The sequence below is a fragment of the Physeter macrocephalus genome, chromosome 3 (genome assembly GCF_002837175.3).
Source record: "Physeter macrocephalus isolate SW-GA chromosome 3, ASM283717v5, whole genome shotgun sequence".
NCBI classification, from domain to species: Eukaryota; Metazoa; Chordata; class Mammalia; order Artiodactyla; family Physeteridae; genus Physeter; species Physeter macrocephalus.
Genome location: NC_041216.1, coordinates 23,240,307 through 23,261,797, shown reverse-complemented (window position 1 = coordinate 23,261,797; position 21,491 = coordinate 23,240,307). Strand labels below are relative to the sequence as shown.

The 21,491-nt window shown below is 53.6% G+C and overlaps 1 protein-coding gene across 7 annotated transcripts in view; it reads right to left on the bottom strand.

Annotated features, from left to right (window-relative positions):
* The window catches only part of DHRS3 (dehydrogenase/reductase 3), a 40,061-nt gene extending 20,397 nt beyond the window's left edge, over nt 1-19,664 (bottom strand). Inside the window, exons 1-2 of one of the 7 annotated variants that reach the window (XM_028487830.2) lie at nt 19,490-19,664; nt 18,576-18,725 (exon numbers count right to left, since the gene is read on the bottom strand). In XM_028487830.2, the coding sequence (XP_028343631.1) occupies nt 18,576-18,725; nt 19,490-19,606 (267 nt within the window). In that variant the 5' untranslated portion in view covers nt 19,607-19,664. Of the gene's footprint in view, nt 1-103; nt 207-6,353; nt 6,375-18,431; nt 19,178-19,213; nt 19,224-19,489 lie in introns of those variants that run through there. The other 6 variants (XM_028487833.2, XM_028487832.2, XM_055083765.1 and 3 more) reach the window with 6 other exon arrangements.
* Nucleotides 19,665-21,491: the final 1,827 nt, after the last annotated feature.

Genomic DNA, 21,491 nt, shown 5'->3' with positions numbered 1-21,491 from the left:
GGGGCGGAGGGGGGAAAGGGTCCCCTCCCTCTGCGGGGACCGCCCGCTTCCTCCCTCCGGCCGAGCGGTAAACAAACGCCGTGATGTCACCCGCGCTGCTGACCTGTGGCTGAACCCGGAGCTGTAAATGAGATGCAAGGTGCCAGCAGCCTCCAGGCCGCGCGGCCTGAGAGCCACACACGCTCCTCCGCGCCGGCCCGAGGTTACCCCAGCTGCACACACGGACAGGATGCTGCAAACGCCACCAGACATTGCAACACGCAGCCAGTCTGCTGGCCGCAGCGTGAACCTTCCCGCCGCCGCCTCCGCCGCCCCCGGGGCAGGCACCGGCCCAGCTGGAGCGCGGCCTCCCTCCTCCGGAGCATCCCTGGAGCCTGGCAGCTTCCACTCATCCGGGGTCAGCCTCTCCACTAGGCACCCCACCCCCTGCCTCCCCAGGGGGCCCCCACACCCGAGAGTTGGGCCTCTGGGGTCAGCTTTGGGCTTTCTGCCCAACAGACTGGGGAAGTGCCTGCCTTTGCACTCGGCTTTCTGGGAAACTCATTCCTCTTCAGCGAAGCCAGGGGCGCTGGAGGCCCTTTTTCCAGGTGGAAGCGGACGCCAAAGTGTCCCGGGGGCTGCCCACCAGCCGCTCCCCCACTCCACAGGGCAGGGGGCTACTCTTCCTCCCAGAGATCTCCCAGAGCGGCCCTGGACTGCCTACCCTTGGCCGCCCCAGACTCTGAACTGCCCTTGGGAATGGAAATCCGCCTGACTGGGGCCAGGCCGCCCAGCACTCTGCTCTGGAGTTGATTTGCTGTGTGACTCTTGGATGAGTCACTTGGCATCTCTGGGCTTCACCGTCTCCCACCGGGGAAGTGGGAGGTTTGAAACTGGCCTCCCTTTGCTGGTGTGGGGAAGGTCAAAAGTACAAGAAACCCTCTCCAGGCTGCCAGGGCTGGTTAGAAACCTCAGGTGCAGGGGCCTGGCCTGTGAGCACTTGGAGGCGCTCAGAGAAATCGGGGCCAGCCCTCTCCTTCCCCGCCCAGCCCCCCAAACAGCCTTCTGTGTTTACTGTGAGAAGCTGGGGCTATGGGAACATATGGGTAAATAGTCCCTGGGGCCCCAGGAGCCCCCTACACTGGCTCCCCTACTTGGACCCCACTAACTCAAGTCCTTTTAGGAGTTGGGGAACCTAGAATGATCCCAGATCTTTACAAAGGAACCCAGCTTATAACACCGGAGCCCATTCCAGCTTCCCTTTCACCGACGTTAATAGTTAAGTCCCTCTCCCTCACATCACCCTGTTTTACTGTCTTTCCGACACTGTGTCACTATCTGAAATTTTAAGTTATTTGTTTGCTTGTTTACTGTCTGTCCCCTTCCCCCAGTGCACACACACTCTAGAATGTAGGCTCACCACGTGTTCCCAGCACTTGGCTAGGTCTTCAGGTACCTGGGGAATGCGTGAGTGAATGAATGAAATCATTCTGCCTCCCCCGTGAAACGGATGATAACATCCCCGGAGAGGATCTTGGGAGGGATAGAGTTGACAACCCAGGCAGTATGGCTGTCACGAGGACCAGCCACATCACTCGCTGGGCCCGTGACAAAGGAAAATGTGTGGCCGCTAGTTGAAAACTTATTGAGAATTTCACAACGGCGACAGCAGGGCATTGACACGTACAGGGCGCTTCTGAGCGAGGGGTCGTGTGCGACAGCTCGGGCCGCACACCCAGGAAGCTGGGCAGGGCGATCATACACAGAGAGTGCTTAGTAGCAGTATCCAGGGTGGGGGACAAAATGTGGGCTCTCGGGCCTTCCACGCCTTCCCTGGGCTGCAGGAAACTCGCTCCAACCAAGTCACTCCCTGCTGTAGAATGGACAACACATCCCAAACAGACAGCTGACAACAGCTAGCTAGTTAAGGGCTGTCTGTGCACCCAATGGACACACGCAAAAAGCAAAAGCAGGCAATACGGAGGCATATTAGATTTAAGGGCAAGAGTAGCCATGTAACGGTCATTGCCATGGTCAGCATTTCTTCAGGAGCTTCTCAAAGGTGCTACAGTGAGGCCCACAACCCCTTAGCCTCACTTCCAAAATCCAGAAAGCTCTAAAATCCTTTTTTCCCCCCCTTAATTCGACCCATACATTTAGGCAGGTCCTCAAGGGGCTGTGGACCTGAGCTGTGGCCCACTTTAGAGAAGAGGCACTGAGGTCCTGGAAATGTCAAGGGCACAGCCAGGAAGCGGCTGAGCTGGGAACCCTGGCACCGCTTCCGGGAGATGCTGGCGAAGACGAGAATATAGCTGTTGTTTTGGGTAAAGAAAGACAGCTTTTGTTACGGGGGTAACTCTTTCAGCATCCCCTTCCCACCCCAACCTGAAGTTCAGAGGCCCTTGAGCTGGTGTGTCCCAGGGAAACCTTCAGCTAATTAAGCATTATTTATGGACCGGCCTCCTGAAGACAAGCTTTAAATTACTTGCAGGCTGTACCAAGGTAACTGTCTATCCTACAGGCTATTAATTAGGAATCAGTTTAATCTCTGCTAGACGAAGGTCAAGCGGTATGGGGTTGACCCTTCCGGCTGGCTGGCGTCGTCCTATCAGGCTGGGGATCTGGGCTTGGAGGGCTGGGGGATTCAGGGGAAGTGACAGGACATTGCAACGGGAAATGACCTGGTCAGCACATCCTGCAAAGGCCAGGATGCTGAGAGCAAAGCCACAGGGGCCTCGGCCCAGGAAGCCAGGCGAGGCGGGGTTTCCCTTTAGCACCAGCCCTGCAGAATAATGGATTTCAGCGGTCCTCAGAGAGTGCCCCAGCCCTCCAACATGAGAGAATTCTGCTGGAAATTCGGGCTTCCCTCACCTGCCGTTACCACAGTCTGGTCATGCACCCTGTAGAAACCCTTCTGTGGCTCCCTGGTGCTCGTCTAATCAAGTCCCAATTCCACCTGACGGCCACCAAGCTCTATGAGCTCTGCCCTGCCCATCTCCCACCGTTCTCCACTCACACTTCTGTTCTGGCCAGGCCAGGATCTCTCATCTCCCATTTTCCAGATGTGCTCTTCCCCTCTGCCTGGAATGTTCTCCTTTGTGGCCTCCACCTCATTGCTGATGCCTCACCTTAGACCCTGGTCCTAGCCATTGCCTGCCTTCCTTCCGCAGAAGCCGGACTGCCCGGATTCAGATCCCACGACTGTGTGTGCTATTAGGCAAGTGTTTAACCTCTGGGAGCCTTAGTTTTCTCATTTTTAAAATGGGGACAATCATAGTTCCTCCCTCGCTGGTTTGCTCCAAGGAGCATATCAGGTTGTCCCTGTAAATCACTTAGTGTGTAGGAAGAGCTTTATTAACAATGGCACAGACTGATTGGAAACCCTGCCCTGTGCTCAGAACTGCATCCTGCTCCATTAGAGTACCCACCACACTGCGGTGTCACTGAGAGCCATGGGTCCTTTTTCCCAGCTAGACCGAAGATGGAACCCGAAACGCTGTGTGTTTTTCTCCTGCAATGCCCACCTTGGCCCTATGACCTAGGAGAGCCCCCTGCACACCTTTCCATACTGTCATATCTACCCCCATAAGAAGCCTTCCGGGATGACCCAGAGTTTTCTTTTCTGTGGAGCAGCTGCCAACCCAGTGTGCGGTTAATTCAAGTCCCCTGTTCTGTTTTGCTCTCCAAGCACAAACCCTACAGAAGACACTCTACCGCCCTAGCCACGATGCCAGCCGCTCTGTGGCAGGGACTGTGACATCTTCCATGCCTGGTGACTCTGGGTGGCACCTGGAACACAGTTTTGCATTCAGCAGGTGTTCAGGGCAGATCCAACCAGCATTTTCTGAGCCCCTGGCTGGCATGTTCGACAGTCTCCTGGAATCCTCCCCATGGCCTTGGGAGGCTGGGACTGGCATTGTCACATTATGGATGAGAAAACTGAGGATGAGAGTGTGGCTATAGCAGAATAATGGCCTCCCCCGGACACCCATGTCCTAATCCCCAGAACCTGTGGCTATGTTAACTTACACGGGAAAGGGGATTTAAGGTTGCAGATGGAATTAAATTTGCTAATCAACTGACTTTAAAATAGAAAGACTGTACTGGGTTATCTAGGTGAGCCCAGTATAATAACAAGGGGCCTCAGAAGTAGCAGAAGGAGACAGAAGAGAGAGGGAGATGTGACCGTGGAAGCCAGGTCAGGGTGATGCAGTGCCTCTGGCTTTGAGGACGGAGGAAGGGGCCACAAGCCAAGGAATGTAGGCGCCTCTAGAGGCTGGGAAGGGCAAGGACATGGATTCTCCCCTAGAGCCTCCAGAGGGAACATAACCCTGACACCTTGATGTTAGCCCAGCGAGACCGTGTTGGACTTCTGACCTCCAGAACTGTGAGAGAATAAACGTGTACTGTTTTAAGCCATTGAGTGTGTGGTGTGTATTAAGGCAGCCACTGGAAGCTCGGGCAGAGAGGTGGAGGGATGGGACTGAAACTCGAGTCTGTCTCTCCAAAGTCTGTGGGCTCTCAGTGGCACAGCGCCCCTCCCCACACTAACCTATCGGCATCACTTAAAACAAGCTCTCTGTCATAAAGATATGGCCCCAGAGGCTTTTGCAGAGAGTGCACGAGAGGGGCTGCAGTGGACCGTCAAACACGATCCATAGGCCCACCAGCATGTCCAGGACGTTCCATACAGTAGTATCTCATTGAGATCTCATTTTACAGATGAGGAATCTGAGGCTCAGAGAGGTCTAGTAACTTGCCTAGGGCCACTCAGCAAGTGAGTGGAAGAGCCAGCATATGAATTTTGGTTTGTTGACTCCTGAGCTCAAAATCTGAATCACAATTGTATACTGGCTCCTTAAGAAAGAAATAAAACTAAACATGGTGCGCGCGCACACACACGCACACATACATACACACACAAACACCCGCCAACATGAAGGCTCAAGAGGTGGCCCCCAAACCAGGACATCTGGTCAGCCAGCCAAGGAGGCGTGAGTCCTGAGGGCACACAGTGTTCCCAGCCCACACTTCCCCATGCTCCTGGTGGGCCTGGAAGGCCCCCACCACTTCTGCTGCGGGTTCACAGGGAAGTGGCCTGGAGAGGTGAGGCGAGACTGCCCCCTTTGCCACGTGAGACATGAGGACATGGCATGTGGGAGCCAAGGGTGGCCTGACTGCATGTGGGTGTGTCTGGCAGGACTGCCTGCCTGCACGAAGGTCACACTACCCTTTGTGGTCACGCTGGTCCCAGCTCCCCATGATGACCTGCTACAGGGCCTATGAGAGGTCAGAGCATGCTGGGCTGGCCAGCTGGGCTTGACTGTATCCCCCAGGCTCTGGGAGCTCTAGAGGCACCCAGAGACTCTTCCTCCCACCTTGGAAGGACCCTGCATCAGAGAGCTGGCTTCTCACACCCAGGGAAGCATCAGTATTAACAGTGACCTAGCAGAGGGGCTTCCTTTACTCTCCTGTCCAGTGGCCTTAAATCTTCCAGAAAAAGTTACAAAGAAAGTCTGTTGACAACCTGCTGGACCACCTTAAGTGGCTGCTCAAGTTGCCTCTTTGAAGTACAAACTCCCTAAGGGCAAACAGCTTTCAGCTCAAGCCGGAGAAGTCTATTCTGTCTTTTTAGTTGGTGTCTGTAAATGACCTGATAAGGTCTGCAGGACTAGACCTGGGAGGACCGGCTAAGAGAGGCCTGGAGCTCCTGGAAGTTTGTGCCTGAGATGACAAAACTGGATTGGTCCCTCTACAAGAAGGAGTACTATACGTCTGCTCCTGACCCCCTTGCTCCTTGGTAATAGCAGCCCAATTTCCCCCACAGAAGCCCACCTTGCCATTTTCACACACTGTGGCTTGGCTGGAGCCGGTACACTCCTGGCTCAGAGTCAGGCCTGAGACCCACACAGCCAGGCAGCCAGCGACTGCACCACTGCCAGTGATTGCTTCAGCCCAACCCAGTCACAGCCAGGGAGACTCAATTCCTGCAGCCTCCGGAAATGCTGGGGGGAGGACACGGGTCTGCCCGCTCCCCACTTGACTGGGAGCTTGGGGTTTAAGGCAGCATGGGGCAGATGTGAGCAGCCCCACCACAGGGAGTGCCTGCCTAAGGGGACACTGCGTCCTGACAACACCGGGAGCCAGGCCTGGAGTTAGACCTACCCAGGGGCCTTCTGGTCGCCCGAGTCAATAAACCAAGCTGAAGGACACCTCCAGACTCACCCCTGGGGGGTGAGTGCTGCGCTTAATGTTGTTTGACCCATTTAGACTGCCGGCAGCTAAAAGCAGCCGCTGCACTGACGCGGCTCGGGGCTGTCAACGTGATCTATTCTGTCCTGTAGAATGATTAACTGAGAGGCAACGAAACTCACCGGTTCAAGAGCAGTCGCCCTGGGTTCAAATCCCACTTGGTCATTCACAAGCTGTGTGATCTTGTTATTGACCCTCAGAAACTTGACCAGTAAAAAGAGGATGATAATAGTACTCACACTGGAGCTCACTGTGGGAAACAAATGACTTTATTACATGTCAAGTGCTGGCACATAGTATCAATAGATGCTCAGTAGGCACGGGCTCTAACTAGCTATGATGGATCAGTCGTGCCTTCACTCAGGCAACAAACATTTATTAAGCACCTACTGTGTGCCAGCTACTGTGCCAGGTGCCTAGGACACTTGGTGAGTGAGAGGACACGCCCCTGCCTCCCAAGGACCTCACAGTCTTTTGGAGAGGGCACATGGCAACAAGCAGCCACAAGCATGGGGAGTTGCCATGGTAACCCATGACTCTGGCCTCACCACAGCCCAACCCTGACCAATTGAGCTACTTGGACACAGAGGTGAAAATGACTAATGGGGAAGAGCTGGGTGGTTGTCTGGGGAGTGGGCAGCCAGGACCACAGCAGAGGCCCTGGTCTCGACCAGCCTCCGTGCCTGGGCTGGAGAAAGGCCTGCACTGGACCAGCCCCTGTCCATGAGGAAAGGGGCCATCGGCCCCCAGCGGGAGGGAAGATGCCAGGCTCTGAGCCCTCCCTGTGCGGAGAGTGATTCCTTCTTACCGATTTCTAGAAAGGGTCAAGAGCTAAAATTCCCAAGGACTTCTGTGGCAGGGGCAGAATCCTCCTTTTTCTGCAGAATCCCAGAACCAGGGTGACTCTGGCCAGCGGGTTCTTTGCCTTTTGCCCCTGTGCCCCGCAGAGCACCTGGCCCAATAGCAAAAGGTGCAGAGCCAGGGCTGGAGGGTGTCCACTCTACTCCCCACCCTGACCCTGACCGGAAGGAGCCATCATTTCTTGCAGATGCTCTGGTGCTGAGCTAAGAGGTTTACAGAAGTTATTTCACTGAATCCTCATACTTTTCGTTTTTCAGATGGGGGAAGCCCAAAGAGATGGTTATTTGTCCAAGGTCACACAGCAGGTTGCTGGGAGGCCTCTTAGGATTTAAGGGATTAGGAACTGGCTCCCAGCAGCCCTGGCTGGCATTATGAATTGCAAGAGTGCTCTAGCCAGTGGGCTGGTCTCTACTACTTGAAAGACCTCAGCGGCTGTGACACTGCCCACGGGCCAGCCCTGGCTTTGGGGCTGGGATGGCCAAGTCACCTTCTCCCAGGGCTGGGAGCTGAATTTGGGCCGGGTGCCCTTTGGGAGGCTGTCTCAGTCCTGCTTGAGTAATTAGGGCTTCTAGCTCAGGGGCTGCCTAGTGGTGGCAGAGGGGGCCTGGCTGAGGGCTGAGCAGCGCCTGGGGTTCCTTCCACAAGCCTGGGGTAGAAGTGGGGAGCCCTCTCCTGAGGGGCGAAGGCACAGGCTAGGAGGAGGACACTTCTGTCCACGAGCTTCTTCAGCTTGGAGTAAAGAGACAAAAGTTGAGGCCCCAACGAGTCCAGTGAGGGGCAGCTGAGGAGAGGAGTGTGCCCTAAGTAATTCCCTAGAACATTTTACTTTCAAGCCTTATTTTTCTTCTTATCTTTGAAGTAATGGCATTCTTTCAAAATGCACACAAAAATCTTACAAAGAATTCTAAGCTACAAGACCTAAGTGAAGCTGATCTAGTTAAATGGAGGCGAGGGCCCCTCGGAACCCTATCGGGTCCACCTCCTATGGGGTCCCACCTTTTTGGAACCCCTTGGGTGCTCTGGAACCCAGTTTGAACACTTGGCCCTAGAACCTCAGCTGGTGTTGGGGTCTGCCTTGGGGCTTCTGGGGCTCAGACGGGCCAGAGGTCTGTAGAGGAATGACATGCAGACAGGAGACAGTTATCTGTAAACACTTTCTAGGAGTATGCTTCGGTGTGGACAAAATCATCATACGGTTCATTGCTCAAAATGCTTTTCTAGCCACTTCCCTGAAAGGCCACTGAAAAGGGAATTCAAGATCGAATTCCCCAAAGCAGGGTGCGGCCAACAGAATCAGGAAGGCTTGGGCCCAGTGGCCTTTGCCAGGCTGACGCCCGTTGGCCAAAAATCTGTACTGTCCGCTCTGGCTCGACCCTGGCTTTGGGTGGCAGGACCCCCGAGTCTCCTGCCTCTTACATAAGCTCCAGTCCTGGGCCCTGAATCTGAGCCTAAAGGAGTTGGATGGGTTTTGGTTGGATCTAGTCCAAAGCTCCTTAACCTGATGTCTGGGATAGGCATCGGGGGTGGGGGTGGGGGGCGTCCAAGGACCCCTTAAAAGTATAGAAATCTGCCTCTTTGTGCATTCTTCTTGAGACAAAGTTTATACTTTCTTCAGATCCTCAAACGGCTCCACAACCAGAAAAAGATGAAGCCTTACTGCAAACCCTTCAGTTGCCACCTCCTTCAAGAAGTCTTCTAAGATTTCCTTAATTTACAGTGATCTCTCCCTTCTCTGAATTATCAAAGCTGTCGGTCACTTGGGAGGATCCAGCTTGGTGACCTCAGGTTTAGCTGGAAGGAGCCGCAACCCACTCACTCCTCAAAGCTGGCTTCTAGCTAGAGGTGCCACCCTGGTTGTAAATGAATGAAATACAACTGTGCTGTTTTCCTGCTTATCAGTTAGCTGTTCAAAGCAAACCCTGATAACCAATGACTACCTTAATCCTTTGGCACGTATCCCACTCATTGTATGCAAATACTGCTGTTCGGTGCTTAAAAAAAATGTTTTGGTGAAGGCAAACTTAACTACATCCTGTTGACTCTTGGACTGTTCACCAATCCTCTTTCCAGAACCCTCTGTGTGCTGAGGTAGTTTCCATTATTAAACAGCTTGTCTCTTGACCTCTCCATAACCCTGAGTGGGGTAGGCCAGGCCAGGCTGATATTATTTGACCCAGGGGACAAGGGCCTAGTTTTGAAGCTAAAATCCTTGATTCAGAATCTGCCTTAGGCCAAGCATCCTGGGCGACTCACTTCGCTTGCATCTTAGAAATGGGCTGCTGATCACCATTGTGGAAAACAGGACGGAGGTTTCTCAAAAAACTAAAAATAGAACTACCGTGTCACTCAGCAAGTCCCCTCCTGGGTATATATCGGAAAAAAACCACAAACACTAATTTGAAAAGGTACATGCACCCCAATGATCATAGCAGCATTATTTACAATTGCCAAGATATGGAAGCAACCTAAGTGTCCCATCAACAGATGAATGGATAAAGAAGATGTAGTGTATATACAGTGGAATACTACTCAGCCATAAAAAAAGAATGAAATTTTGCCATTTGCAGCAACATGGATGGACTTGGAGGGCATTATGCTAAGTGAAATAAGTCAGAGAAAGACAAATACTGTATGCTATCACTTATGTGTGGAATCTAAAAAAATACAACAAACTAGTGAATATAACAAAAAAGAAGCAGATTCACAGATATAGAGAACAAACTAGTGGTCACCAGTGGGGAGGGAGGGAGGGGCAATATAGGGGTAGGTGAATGGGAGGTACAAGCCAGTGGGCAGAAGATAGGCTCAGGGATGTACTGTACAACATGGGGAATGTAGCCAACGTTTGGTAATAACTGTAAATGGAAAGTAATCTATAAAAATTGTATACAAATTAAAAAAAATTTTTTTTAATTGGAAAAAAAGAAAAGAAAAGAAAAAAAAAAAAGCAACGGGCTGCTGATCACATCTGCCTCTGGGCCTGGGCCAGACAATGAATGTGAAAAAGTACTGTGCAGTCCTGTAGGCTACCACAGCCATGTAGGGTATGGACCAATGTCACGTGTTGTATGAGGAGCCCAAGGACACTGTCAGCATCCAGTTCGGGTCTAAGTTATGAGTGATGGTCAAAATGAAGGATGTGAACATAGGCCTGGCCTGCACCCTCCCTCCTCCTCCTCCTCTTCCTCTTCCTCATCTCCTCTCTCCAGCACCCTGAAAAACCCGGACAAAGGAATGACCCAGTCACCGAAGGACCCTGGTGAGGTCAGGCTGAGCAGAGTTGTCTTCTTTTAAGTTTTAAGCATTGGCTGATTGATGCTGGTGGCCTCTCTTCCTCTTGGCCCCTGACTCTGTCTGGGTAACTGTCCTCACTGCTATCACGCTGGTAACGATGGGTCACAAAATCTAAGGGGTGGAAGGGACCCGGGTGGTCGTCCAGAACCCAATCTCTTCTGATGCAAGAATCCACAGCGCCCTCACTGCAGCCTGCTGACTGCAGAAAAGCTCCAGAGGGTGGGAAGGTGCTCCTGGGGCAGGGCCCCAGCCTCATGTGGCCCTCCATCCACCTGGAAGGTGGCCAATACCATCTCCGGCACCTGAAGCAGTCAAGCAGACGCTCACGGATTTGCCGTCCCACGTAAGTCGTGGCTTCTTGTCCTTGTCACCCGGAGCCTGCTCCCTGGGCGCCCTCCAGTTGCTCAGGGACCCTCTCCAAATGTTGACCAGCACTGACCGCAACGCACTCAAGCTCCTTCGACGAAGTGGAACCAAAAAGCGTCTCCTTTGCCGTGGACACCAATACGGTTGCTTTCATTTTCTTTTTAGAGGAAGTTCATCTTTGTTGCCACTAAAGGCATCTTGCTGGAGCTCACCCCCCTTTCCAAAGTGTCAGGGGCTTTATCTGGAGATGGTCATCGCAGCAGGACGTCAGTGCCATCAGAGAGAACCTTGTTTATGTGGTTCCCTGCGGCAGCTTCCAGCCTAGCTGGCTGAATCGATGAATGAATCTGACATAGTCACGATTCCCCCAGAGCCATGTCACCCTCGAGCTGGTCGACATTTTTCACCCAAGGACCAGATCACAGTATCACAACTGTCAGCAAGAACAGATCGCAACTTGCTGAGCGCGGGTCTCCCCAGCAGACTCCGAGGCCGGGTCCCGGATGACTCACACCCACACCTCTAGGGGTACACCAGCCCACCCAGACCCCCCTTCAGCCACACACTTCCATTTGAATCAAGATGTCAGAGGAGAGGGGCAGCATCTTCTAAAAAAAAAAAAAAAAAATCCAAGTGCAGGGGAATTCCCTGGCGGTCCAGTGGTTAGGATTGCGCTTCCATTGCAGGGGGCAGGGGTTCGATCCCTGGCCGGGGATCAGAGATCCCATATGCCACGCCACGGCCAAAAGAAACCCCAAAACCAAAAATCCAAGTGCAAAGCTGAGGGCAGGCCCCGAGCTTTGGAACGCTCTCAGAAGGACGCCCAGCAAGTCTGGTGCCATGATCTTAGGCGAGCCATGGAAGTGCCCCTAATCCCTCTCCTGCCTCTGGCTTGACCCCCCTGCGTTCCTCCCCACCCCCACCAGGGTGCTTGCCAAGACTTAGGTTAGATCATGTCACTTCCCTTCTCAGAACCTTCCAACAGCTCCCAGCTTCACCTGGAGCCAAAGCCACAGCCAGTTCTAGAGACTGCTGGGCCCCATCTGCCCTGCCTTGCTCCCCGCCGCCACCCCCCGCATTACTCGCCCACCCCCTGCCCTGCTCTCCACACTGCCGCCCTCTTCCTCTCGCCCCCTCTGCTCCAGCCACATTGGCCTGCTTGACGTTCCCCAGATATCCCAGGTACATCCTCTCCTCTGAGACCCTCTCCCTTCCCTCTGCCTGGGACACTGCTCCCTCCATTCCGGCCAGGTCTTCTGTTGTCTACTTTGCCTCATTTGTTTTCTGCTTAGCACTTAGATCCTTACTGCGATCTAACCGGCTGTTTTCTGTATCCTGTTTATCATCTGTCTCCCTCACCAAACTGTCAGGCTCTCCATGGGTGCGGACTGTTGTCTGCTTTGCTCACTGCTGCATCTCTGTGCCTAGAATACAGAGGGTGCGCCATAGATTTGTTGTATAAATGAGTGAGTTCCCACCAACCACTCATTTGCTAAACTGTTCTGATATCTGGCACTCTCTTCTTGAGAATCCAGAACTCTTAAGACGGCGCTCATTTTAAGGGACCTCACTCACCCCACAGCAGACGAGCGTGCATCTGGGGATGCTAGCATCTCAACAGATTTGCCTGTCTCTTTTTCATTTGGCTTCAACTCTTTCCTGACCTTCGTGGTTCATACGAATAATACGTTTCAAATGTTTCCCTTTCAGATATCTTATATACTTGGTGTATTTTTGTTGCTGTTGTTTTTTTGCGGTACGCGGGCCTCTCACCGCTGTGGCCTCTCCCGTTGCGGAGCGCAGGCTCCGGACGCGCAGGCTCAGCGGCCATGGCTCACGGGCCCAGCCGCTCCGCGGCACGCGGGATCCTCCCGGACCGGGGCTCAAACCCGCGTCCCCTGCATCGGCAGGCGGACTCTCAACCACTGCGCCACAAGGGAAGCCCTACTTGGTGTAGTTTTTAAATTGTGTCTTCCGAAGGCAGCTATAGGAGAAAGTCTTAGAACATTCTAGGTGTGGTCGTGCTTCCGCCTGAGGATACAGAACAACAGGTTGGGTCTGGAATTCTTCCTGCACTCGCACCCAGAACTAAGTGGGATTTTAAGGGTAAGGCCTCCAGGGAGAAGTAATGGCTGCAACAACTAGATCTCTTTCCTGGGGCGGGGGGTGGGGGGGGGTGGGGGGGGGAGGATGGCTAACGGCTCTCTTCTCATCAATAGGGCAGAGGTCGTTTTCTCAAAGTGATGAGAATCATTTTCTCAACAAATTACCAGATGGAGATGGGACAGAGAAAGTAACTATCTTGATAAAGAAATCGGAAGGGCTCTGTGCAGGGATAAACCCACGGCCCAGGCTCTGAAAAGCAGAAAGTTCAGAAGAGCTTGGGAGTCTGCACAAGAATGAACAGATGGGCAGGTAGACTGGACAATGGACTTCCTGACTCGGGGTCAGTATTTCTAGATCTAGGGAGCATTCTCTGATTTTCGGATAAACACTGGAAGTTCCGCTTGACATGCTAATTGGGAAACTTGGGCCCTTTGTTCCCTTGAAAGCTACAAGTTGAAAACACTAACATCTTCTGCAAGAGTTGAAATAAATCAGGGCAGCCCGCTACCTGGTGGCTGTTAAGGGAGTTTAGTAATGGGTGTGGGGCCTCCTACAGACTGAGGGCATATTTTCCAACTCTGAGTTGCTTCTTTTTCATTCAGTGGGATCTGATATGTAGCAAGAAAGGCTGAGATCTGCAGTGGTGAGGACAAATGTCTTTTGCAGAGACCTTGGCACTCGGTTGCTTTCCTGAGATGGCTGAGCCATAACATGAGAATTTTAGAGCATGCCAGGATCTTAGGGATCATTGCATCCCCTCTCATTTTATGGGTGTGCTTCTTAGCTGCAGCCTAGAGAAGGGAGCCACTTTTCCAGGGTTTTAGCAAAGTCAGGTCTAGAACCCAGGTGAGCCTGGCCACAGGGGCCATGGCCCAAGATGTGGGCACCTTTGTTCCCCAGGGGAAGTTGGTGGGGCAGTAAAAGGGAGGTGTTTGTCTATTCAGGTGACAGTTCAAACTGTAAAGCCCATTGTTTGAAACCCAAGGACCAGATGCTGCAAGCTGAAAGAATTTTCCTAGATGCCTCGGGTAGGACAGGTAGCCTACTTTCCTGCTCCCAGACTGCATCAGATGAGAACCTGTGGCTTCCCTGGTGGCGCAGTGGTTAAGAATCCGCCTGCCAATGCAGGGGACATGGGTTTGAGCCCTGGACCGGGAAGATCCCACATGCCGTGGAGCAGCTAAGCCTGTGCACCACAACTACTGAGCCTGCACTCTAGAGCCCGCGAGCCACAACTACTGAGCCCGCGTGCCTAGAGCCCATGCTCTGCAACAAGAGAAGCCACCGCAAAGAGAAGTCCGCGCACCGCAACGAAGAGTAGCCCCGCTCGCCACAACTAGAGAAAGCCGCGCAGAGCAACAAAGAACCAAAGTAGCCAAAAATAAATAAATAAAATAATTTTTTTAAAAAAGAGAGAACCTGGTACTTTTCCTAAACAGTCCCAGCAAAGGCTGCATTCAGGGTGAGGATGGGGGAGGTGAGCCACCGCTCTCTCCCATGTCATCCCGGCTTTGTGACTTTCATGACACATCAATTGTTTAATGCAGCTATTTTGGCCTGATGACTCTGGGGCCCAAGATTACCTGTCTGGACCCTTCTCCCTTCTTTCTCCTTTTTCCTCTTCTCATCAGTACTGGCCTAACTCAGAGTCTGAGATACAAACTGCTTACTTCTCCTGATCACTAATCCACTCTACATGCTTTCCTTTCATTGCCTTCTACCTCCCTTCCCCAGTTTCAGCCAGGTATGCAGTCTTTGATTGGTGGTTTCTTGAACCTGGGTTACCCTTCCCCCATCCCTTCTGGCTGAAACTCTTGACCTTCTTTAAGCCTCACTCAAATGCCACCTCCTTCATGAAGCCTTCCATGCACCCTTGTTACAGATTAATAGCTCTGGGCTTCTTCTGCTTAGCACCCCACCCCCACCCCAAATTCATGTCTACCTGGGACCTCAGAATGTGGCCTTATTTAGAAATAGGATCTTTGGAGATGTAATTAGTTAAGGATCTCAAGATGAGGTCATACTGGATTTAGCGTGGGCTCTAAATCCGATGACTGGTGTCCTTATGAGAAGATGAGAGGATGCACAGACACACAGAGAGACAGAGAAGACAGCCACGTGAAGGTGGAGGCAGAGATAGGAGTGACACTGCCACAAGCCCAGGGACGCCAGCCAGGAGCCACCAGGAGTTGGAAGGGGCCAGCAAGCATTCTCCCGTAGAGTCTTCAGAGGGAGTGGGGCCCTGCCAACACCTTGATTTCAGATTTCTGGCCTCCAGAACTGTGAGAGAATCCATTTCTATTGCTACAAGCCACCAAGTTAGTGGTCATTTGTTATGGCGGCCACAGGAAACTAATACACACTATAATTTGTGCCTTGACGGTAAGCACCTGGCCATGTCTCTGCCCCTCTCCAGGCCCAGAGCTGCATCGAACACCTGATAGGCATCTCAGGTAGGTTTGCTGGACTAGGTCTCTCAGAGATGGTTGTCAAGGGATAGTTGGGCCTCAGCCTGCCCCAGTGCCAGGGTGGGAAGGATATGGGATTTGCTGAATGGATGTGATGGAGAATAGGATTCACAAATCTACGTGAAGGGCTAATTCCTGGCGAGCTGCTTTAGGAACAGGGCTACAGACCCATGGACTGTAAATTCAGTAATAGCAAAGCCAGGTGCAACTCAGAGCCAGTTCTTACGCTGGCTCCCTGAAATGGGTCCCCGAGTCCCAGCTCTACCCCTTCTCCATGGAGGGATTGGGCCCTGGTGTGTTGCCCCTGCCGCTATGGTCCTACAGTCATGGCCCAGGGCTCTAATCCAGCCACTTGCCTCCTACTGGACCAGAGGCTGGACCAGCCTCTGCAAATACTTCCAAACAAACAGTTCACTCTCTCCTCCAGGGGACTCCCGCTAAAACCATGTCAAGGTCAAAGACTGGAGGCTGGGCCTGCCATTAGCCTGCCAGGAGCCTTGTTGGGCAAGGGGTGAGCCCAAGCTCTATGAATGCTTTCGTGGAAGGAAATCCAGGAGGACATAGAAAATATAAAAGAATTGTAGTGGGCAATGGGCAGCAAGAGTCTTTGCCTTAGAGACCGGACCACGACTGGCCCTACCCGGGTTAACCTTGTACATGGTGGCTAAGCAGAGTTATCTCCAGGTGAGGAACTTTCCAACTCCTGGCGCCTTTGTGTTCCTTTAAGAAAAACCCTCATTTGGGTCACCTCTGCAGCCTAAGGTTCACTACTGCTCACAAATATTGCCAAATCCTGTTTGACTCAAGGTCGTTATGGGAACCTGGGTTGTCACTCCCCCCAAGAGGAAACGGACCTCTCTTGGTATGTCCAAGAGAGACTCTGGTTCTCCTCCCTTCTTTCTCTTTAGGGGGCCTTTCCCCTCAGGTCCAGCCTTCACCTCCACCAAGGGGAGGAGAGTCAGCCCCGTGCACCAAGGTCACCTGTCTAACACTGCTGCAGGCTGCAGCTGGTGCCATGCTCCCCAGCTCTCTCCAGCTGCTCCAGGACCACCCTGAGCCCACCATCCACACAACTCTCTCAGCCATCTCCTCCAAACTGCCCACTCCACAACACTTGGCCGGCCCTTTGTCCCCAAGCCCACCAGCCCCCGAACGCCCCCAGCTCTGGGAGTTGTTACAAGGTCCCCTCACCGGGCCCCAGATGGACTCAGGCAAGAAGCCTTGATTTCAAATTCCCCACCGTGACAGCGGGCGGAAAGCTCATTAAAAAGTAGCTCCAGTCATTGGTCAGATGATTATGAGTTACAGGGAGGGCTCTTGGTCATCCTGAGTGGTCCGAGGACTGAACCTAGGGTGAACGGCACTGGAAGTTCCATAGGCCCCATGGATCCTGTTTCTGGTGACCAGATACCAGTTTAAGGCATATTTCTCATTGGCCCTGGATTTATTCTTTGGAAGAAGGTATCTATTCCACGTTAGGTGGGACATGGTTCCCAGTGAAGGGACTTACAGGGTGCCGCTCCACCCCCTCCACCCCCCAATGCCATATACTTCTTTCAATTTAGGCTTGTTTATAGTCAGTCAAGTTTTTCCAGATTGACTGAAAGAGTTCTTCATATGCCTACTGAAACCAGTTACAAGAGCAGTGAAAGAGACCCAGGACTTGGGCCAGCTGGAAGAGTCAGAAGAAAGTTTCTGTGGGATGCAGACAGCTAAGGAATGACAATCACATGCGATTGTCCCAAACCCTACATCCTTCTGCAAGGGCACCCTCATCTGCCACGCCTCCACAAAGGGGGCACCACCTCAAGGAAACGAAACTGCTGAGAAGAACTTTTGCTTCTCCTTTTTCCGTGTGTCCAAGGGTTAAAAACACTTCCAAACTCCCCTTCCAACTGCAAGGTCAAGCAGCTGTCCAAACCACCCAAGGAGAAGCAGGAGCCCAGGACAGCCGACCCCAGCTAGCTCAGCCTTGATAGCCGCCAACCTACAGCTGCTCCTCCCACCCCCCCCACCCCTAGACACCGCCTGGGGAAGGAAGAGTTAATCGGCAATCGGCTTTGGCTGACGGTTCACGCTCCAAAGTTCAGTCCCAGTCAGAGCCACCCCGGAGGAATTGTAAATCTCAGGGCAGTATTTAACAAAACAAAAGCAACCTGGAATTACATGCAGGTTTGGTTTTCTACAGTACATATTTACTTAATCCCCTAGGTATGTGGCTCCATGTCAGATCAGCTGGCTTTGCTGGCCCTTTCACCCCCTCGCTCACAACAGTTTAAATTTCAATCTAATTCCCTGTTTTTGCTCTTCCTCTTCACAGGGCTGGCTGGAGACAGCCAGCCTCAAATCTCTCTCTCTATTGCTCTAGTCACTGGGTGAGTCAGCCTGGCTTGGGTCGGAGCTGGGTGACAGCTGGCTCACCCTCCACACTCTTGGGCACCAGGTCTGGGATAAGTGTTGGAAGAGGTGCTAGGACTACCAAAAAGTTAAAGGCAGAGCTTGGGTGCTGGGGAGGTGGGGTTGCACCACAGTGCCACCTCGCCCCTTAGTGGGGAGGGATCCCCTCTGGGGCTGTATTTGTCGGGGGGGGGGGTCGGGCGGGGGCAGCATTGAAGTGAGAACAAGGTCTCTTTATCACCTGCTGGTAACCCTGGTCCCCTCTTTCCAGATTTCCAAACACCTGGGCCTCCGAGCGCCTATCAGGCTAAGCTAGACATCCACCACCGTTTCTTCCTTTTCAAACCCAAACCAAGTATCCCCTCTTTTCTTGCCTCCAGAGCTGCAGCCGCCCAGGTTGGGGCTGGGAAGCGGGTTGCCAAGGAAAATATGAAGCGCCAGCTAACAGGCGGCTCCCAGCTCTACCCAGGAGCGCACACACCCTTCACTCACCAGGGTGGCGGCAAAAGAGGGAAAGACGAGAGGGAAAACACAACACCTTCCTCAGGGAGGGAGGAATGTCGGAAAGGGGGGGTCTGCTAAGTTTCGAGCTGGGGGTGAACAGCCAGCCACAGATCCCAGAGGAGCGGGTCAGCTCCGGACCTGCCAAAAAAGACAGTCCGGTGCCCGGGAAATGTACAAGGTGAAACTGACGAGCACAGCACTCACGGGTGGCGCAGAGAAGTAGGGTGGCCGGCGACTTTCAGACCCTGGGCGCGGGTCCCGGCAGCGGCAGCAGGTGGGCGCACCCCCTGTCCCCGCGGTCCCCCTCGCCTTTGGCCCCCATCCCCTGGAGTCGCGGTATCCCGGTACCTTTCTGGCGCCGCGTTCCGCGAACTCGCGAGCGAGCTGGCGCCCGATGCCTCTCCCGCCGCCGGTGATCAGGACGTTCTCCCGAGACAGGTCCCGCAGCTTGGCGGGCAGCACCAGTCCGACGGCAGCCTTCACCACCAGATAGATCATCTGCAGAGGGAACACCACCAGCGCGCCCAGCCATTTCCACACCATCCTCCGCGCCGCGGAGCCGGGCAGGGGTGGGGGGGCGAAACTCCCCGGACCGCACAAAACAGGACTTAAAAAAGAAAACACCCCCAAACAATAATAAATACACCGAATAAGGGGCAGAGAGGCGTCCCACCTGGCCACTCTTGAAATCACCTCTTCCCAAATGCAAAGCAAGCACCGGGTGAGAAAAAGGGCGTGGGGGGGGAGGTGTGGGTGGGTGGGTGAGATAAATCCTCGGGAGGAGAAAAAGCGTCTCAGAAGGTTGGGACAGTAAGAGGGGTGGAGGGGAAGCCGGAGGTGGAAAGTTCTAACAAGAACTTTCGTGCCCCAGCAGCCGTTTCGGCTGGGGAATTCTCAGGTAATGTTTACAGGCTGACAGAGGAGTTTAGGCAGGGGAAGAAAAAAAAAAAAAAAAAAAAAAAAAGGCACCAACCACACGAGCGCACCCTGCTACAGTCCCGCGGTTTCAAAGTGCAAGATTAAAAAAAAAAAAAAAAAAAAAAAAAAAAAAAAAAAAAAAGCTGTTTCCAAATTGGAGCGCCCCCCCCCTTCTCCAGGAAAAAAAAAAAAAGTAGGGGGGAAAAGTGCTTGGAGCTCCCAATTTCAGCCCGCGAAAGTCTCCCGACTCATTGCTATTCTTGGGCTCAGGAAATTGCTTAAACGCGATCTGATTGCCAGCAACGTGCAGGAGAAGTGGGGGGTCCGGGTGTCAGTTTCTTTACGTGCATGGCTCGCCCTCGCGCGCGCCCGCTCTCTTCGGCTCCCTCCCTCCCTCTCTCTTCCAGCAGAGGCTGGGAGTTGCCGCTCGATCCGGCTCCCTCTCTCTCCCTTGTTAGCATTTATTGCCTTCTTTTTGTCCTTTCCAACTTAGAGAGGGCCCGGGTGCGGAGCGCGCGTGGATCGGACGCCCTGGTCTGCGCCGCCCTATCCATTCGCTCCCGGGGCAGCCGCGGCTGGCTGGGAGCGAGAGGGCGGCCCTTTTTTCCCCCCATTTTTTTTTAATACCCCATTAAGTCTGATTGACAGTTAAAGTTGTTCCGAGGCTTCACTACCGTTCCTCTGAGTGGCTGCCGCGAGCTCCCCTCCCCCTGCGCAGTGGCGGGGTGCGCGCGCGGGCGCGCACACAGGCTCGCTGCGACTCCGCTCTCCCGGGGCCGGCTCCCCTCGCTGCAAGCCGGGGCTTGCCGGCGGTATCCCTGAGGGCTCGCCGCCGTAACTCGCACACGCTGGAACCGACTCCTGCGAACCGGCTCTCTCCTCGAGACATTCCTCCTGGCCCGGGACACGGTCTCCCCGAGCAGGGGAGCCTGCGGGCCAGGTGACCGCCCCTGCATGCGGGGCAGGTCCGGGAGAGCTCGCGCTTGTCTTGATACATCAGGTCGCCCAGGGTTTATTTCAGGTCATTTGATCATTCCCTGCCTCCACAGGACCAGGGAGCCACTTCTGACCCTTGCCCAGACTCCTCCAGTCTTCACTTAGAGTGCACTTTCTAAGTCTGCCTCGAGTCCCTCACGTTGCTGGAGGGAAACAGCTGGGAGCAGGGTTTTGCTTTGAGGGGTGGTGGGTGGGGGGCAGAGTAAAGGAACCTCTGCCACCAGAGTGCCAATAAAATCCCCGTACGATTAGCTGGGAGCATATTTATTGCTCATCTGGGCTAGAATTACCTTGACTGACAGCAATTTCCTTAATAACAAACGCCTGTAAACAAAACGTGCTAAACCCACGCGCCCCCTTCCCCCCTTGCTGTATAGGCAGCAGCTTCTCTCTTTGGGTCTCCCTGGGCTGCCCTAGTGGGGAACCCACCTTGTAACCTCCTGCTTTCCCCCAACAAGAACGTCTCCCCCGCTGGAGGGTGGGACCCAGCTATTTAGAGTTGTCCGTTGCAGGAAGTCTGGGAGGTGAGTCACTGAAAAGCAGGCCCAGTTAAAAGTGCTGATGGGACTTGCCTCCTGTTGCCCCTGATGGTCCCAGGCCTGGAGGAGAGAGAGTGAGCCAGGGAGCTGCCCTGTAATCTGGCGCAGCAGTTCTCCAGCGAGAGGCTTGTTCAGACGAGGAGTGCTGGGCCTCGCCCCCAGACCTTCTGATTCAGCAGGGCTGGGTGTGCTGGAATCAGTACATTTAATGCTCTGCTGAACATCAGGAGAGGAAATCACTTTGAGAAATGCTGGTTTGGGGAGGGGGTGGCTGGAGTTTAACTCTTCCCTGGGCTGCAAAGACCCTCTAGTTCTGGAGAGAAGTTCTGCAGGCGAGGATCTTCCTTCCAGATGAATTTGGAAAATCGTTATCTGGACCGCTGGAAGAGCAAGAAGGGTTGGGTAGAGTGGGGCTGGATGAGAGACTGTCCTACGCTGAGGGCTTAGATTCCGAAATTTAATCCAACCACTGACCTTGTAAGGGGGTTATTATTATCCCCGTCTGCCAGGTAGTGCAGAAGGGAGGAGTCCAAATCCAGACGCGATTCTTCTTCCCGCCCCACCCCACTCTGGCAGGAGGGGAGGAGAGAGGTGGAGGCCAGCCTCCCTCCAAAAGTAGGATGGAAAGGCAGGCCGTTGCTTTCATAGACTCCCAGGCCACGGCTAGAGGCAGGACTTCGTCAACGTGACGGCCTCCTCCCACCTAGGAGGTCTGTAAAAAAATGGAAAGGAAATCCCAACCCTGGAAAGACAGGCCCTTCCCACCCAGCTGTGGCCGGTGTCTGCCGGGCCAGCCAAGAAGACAACTGGG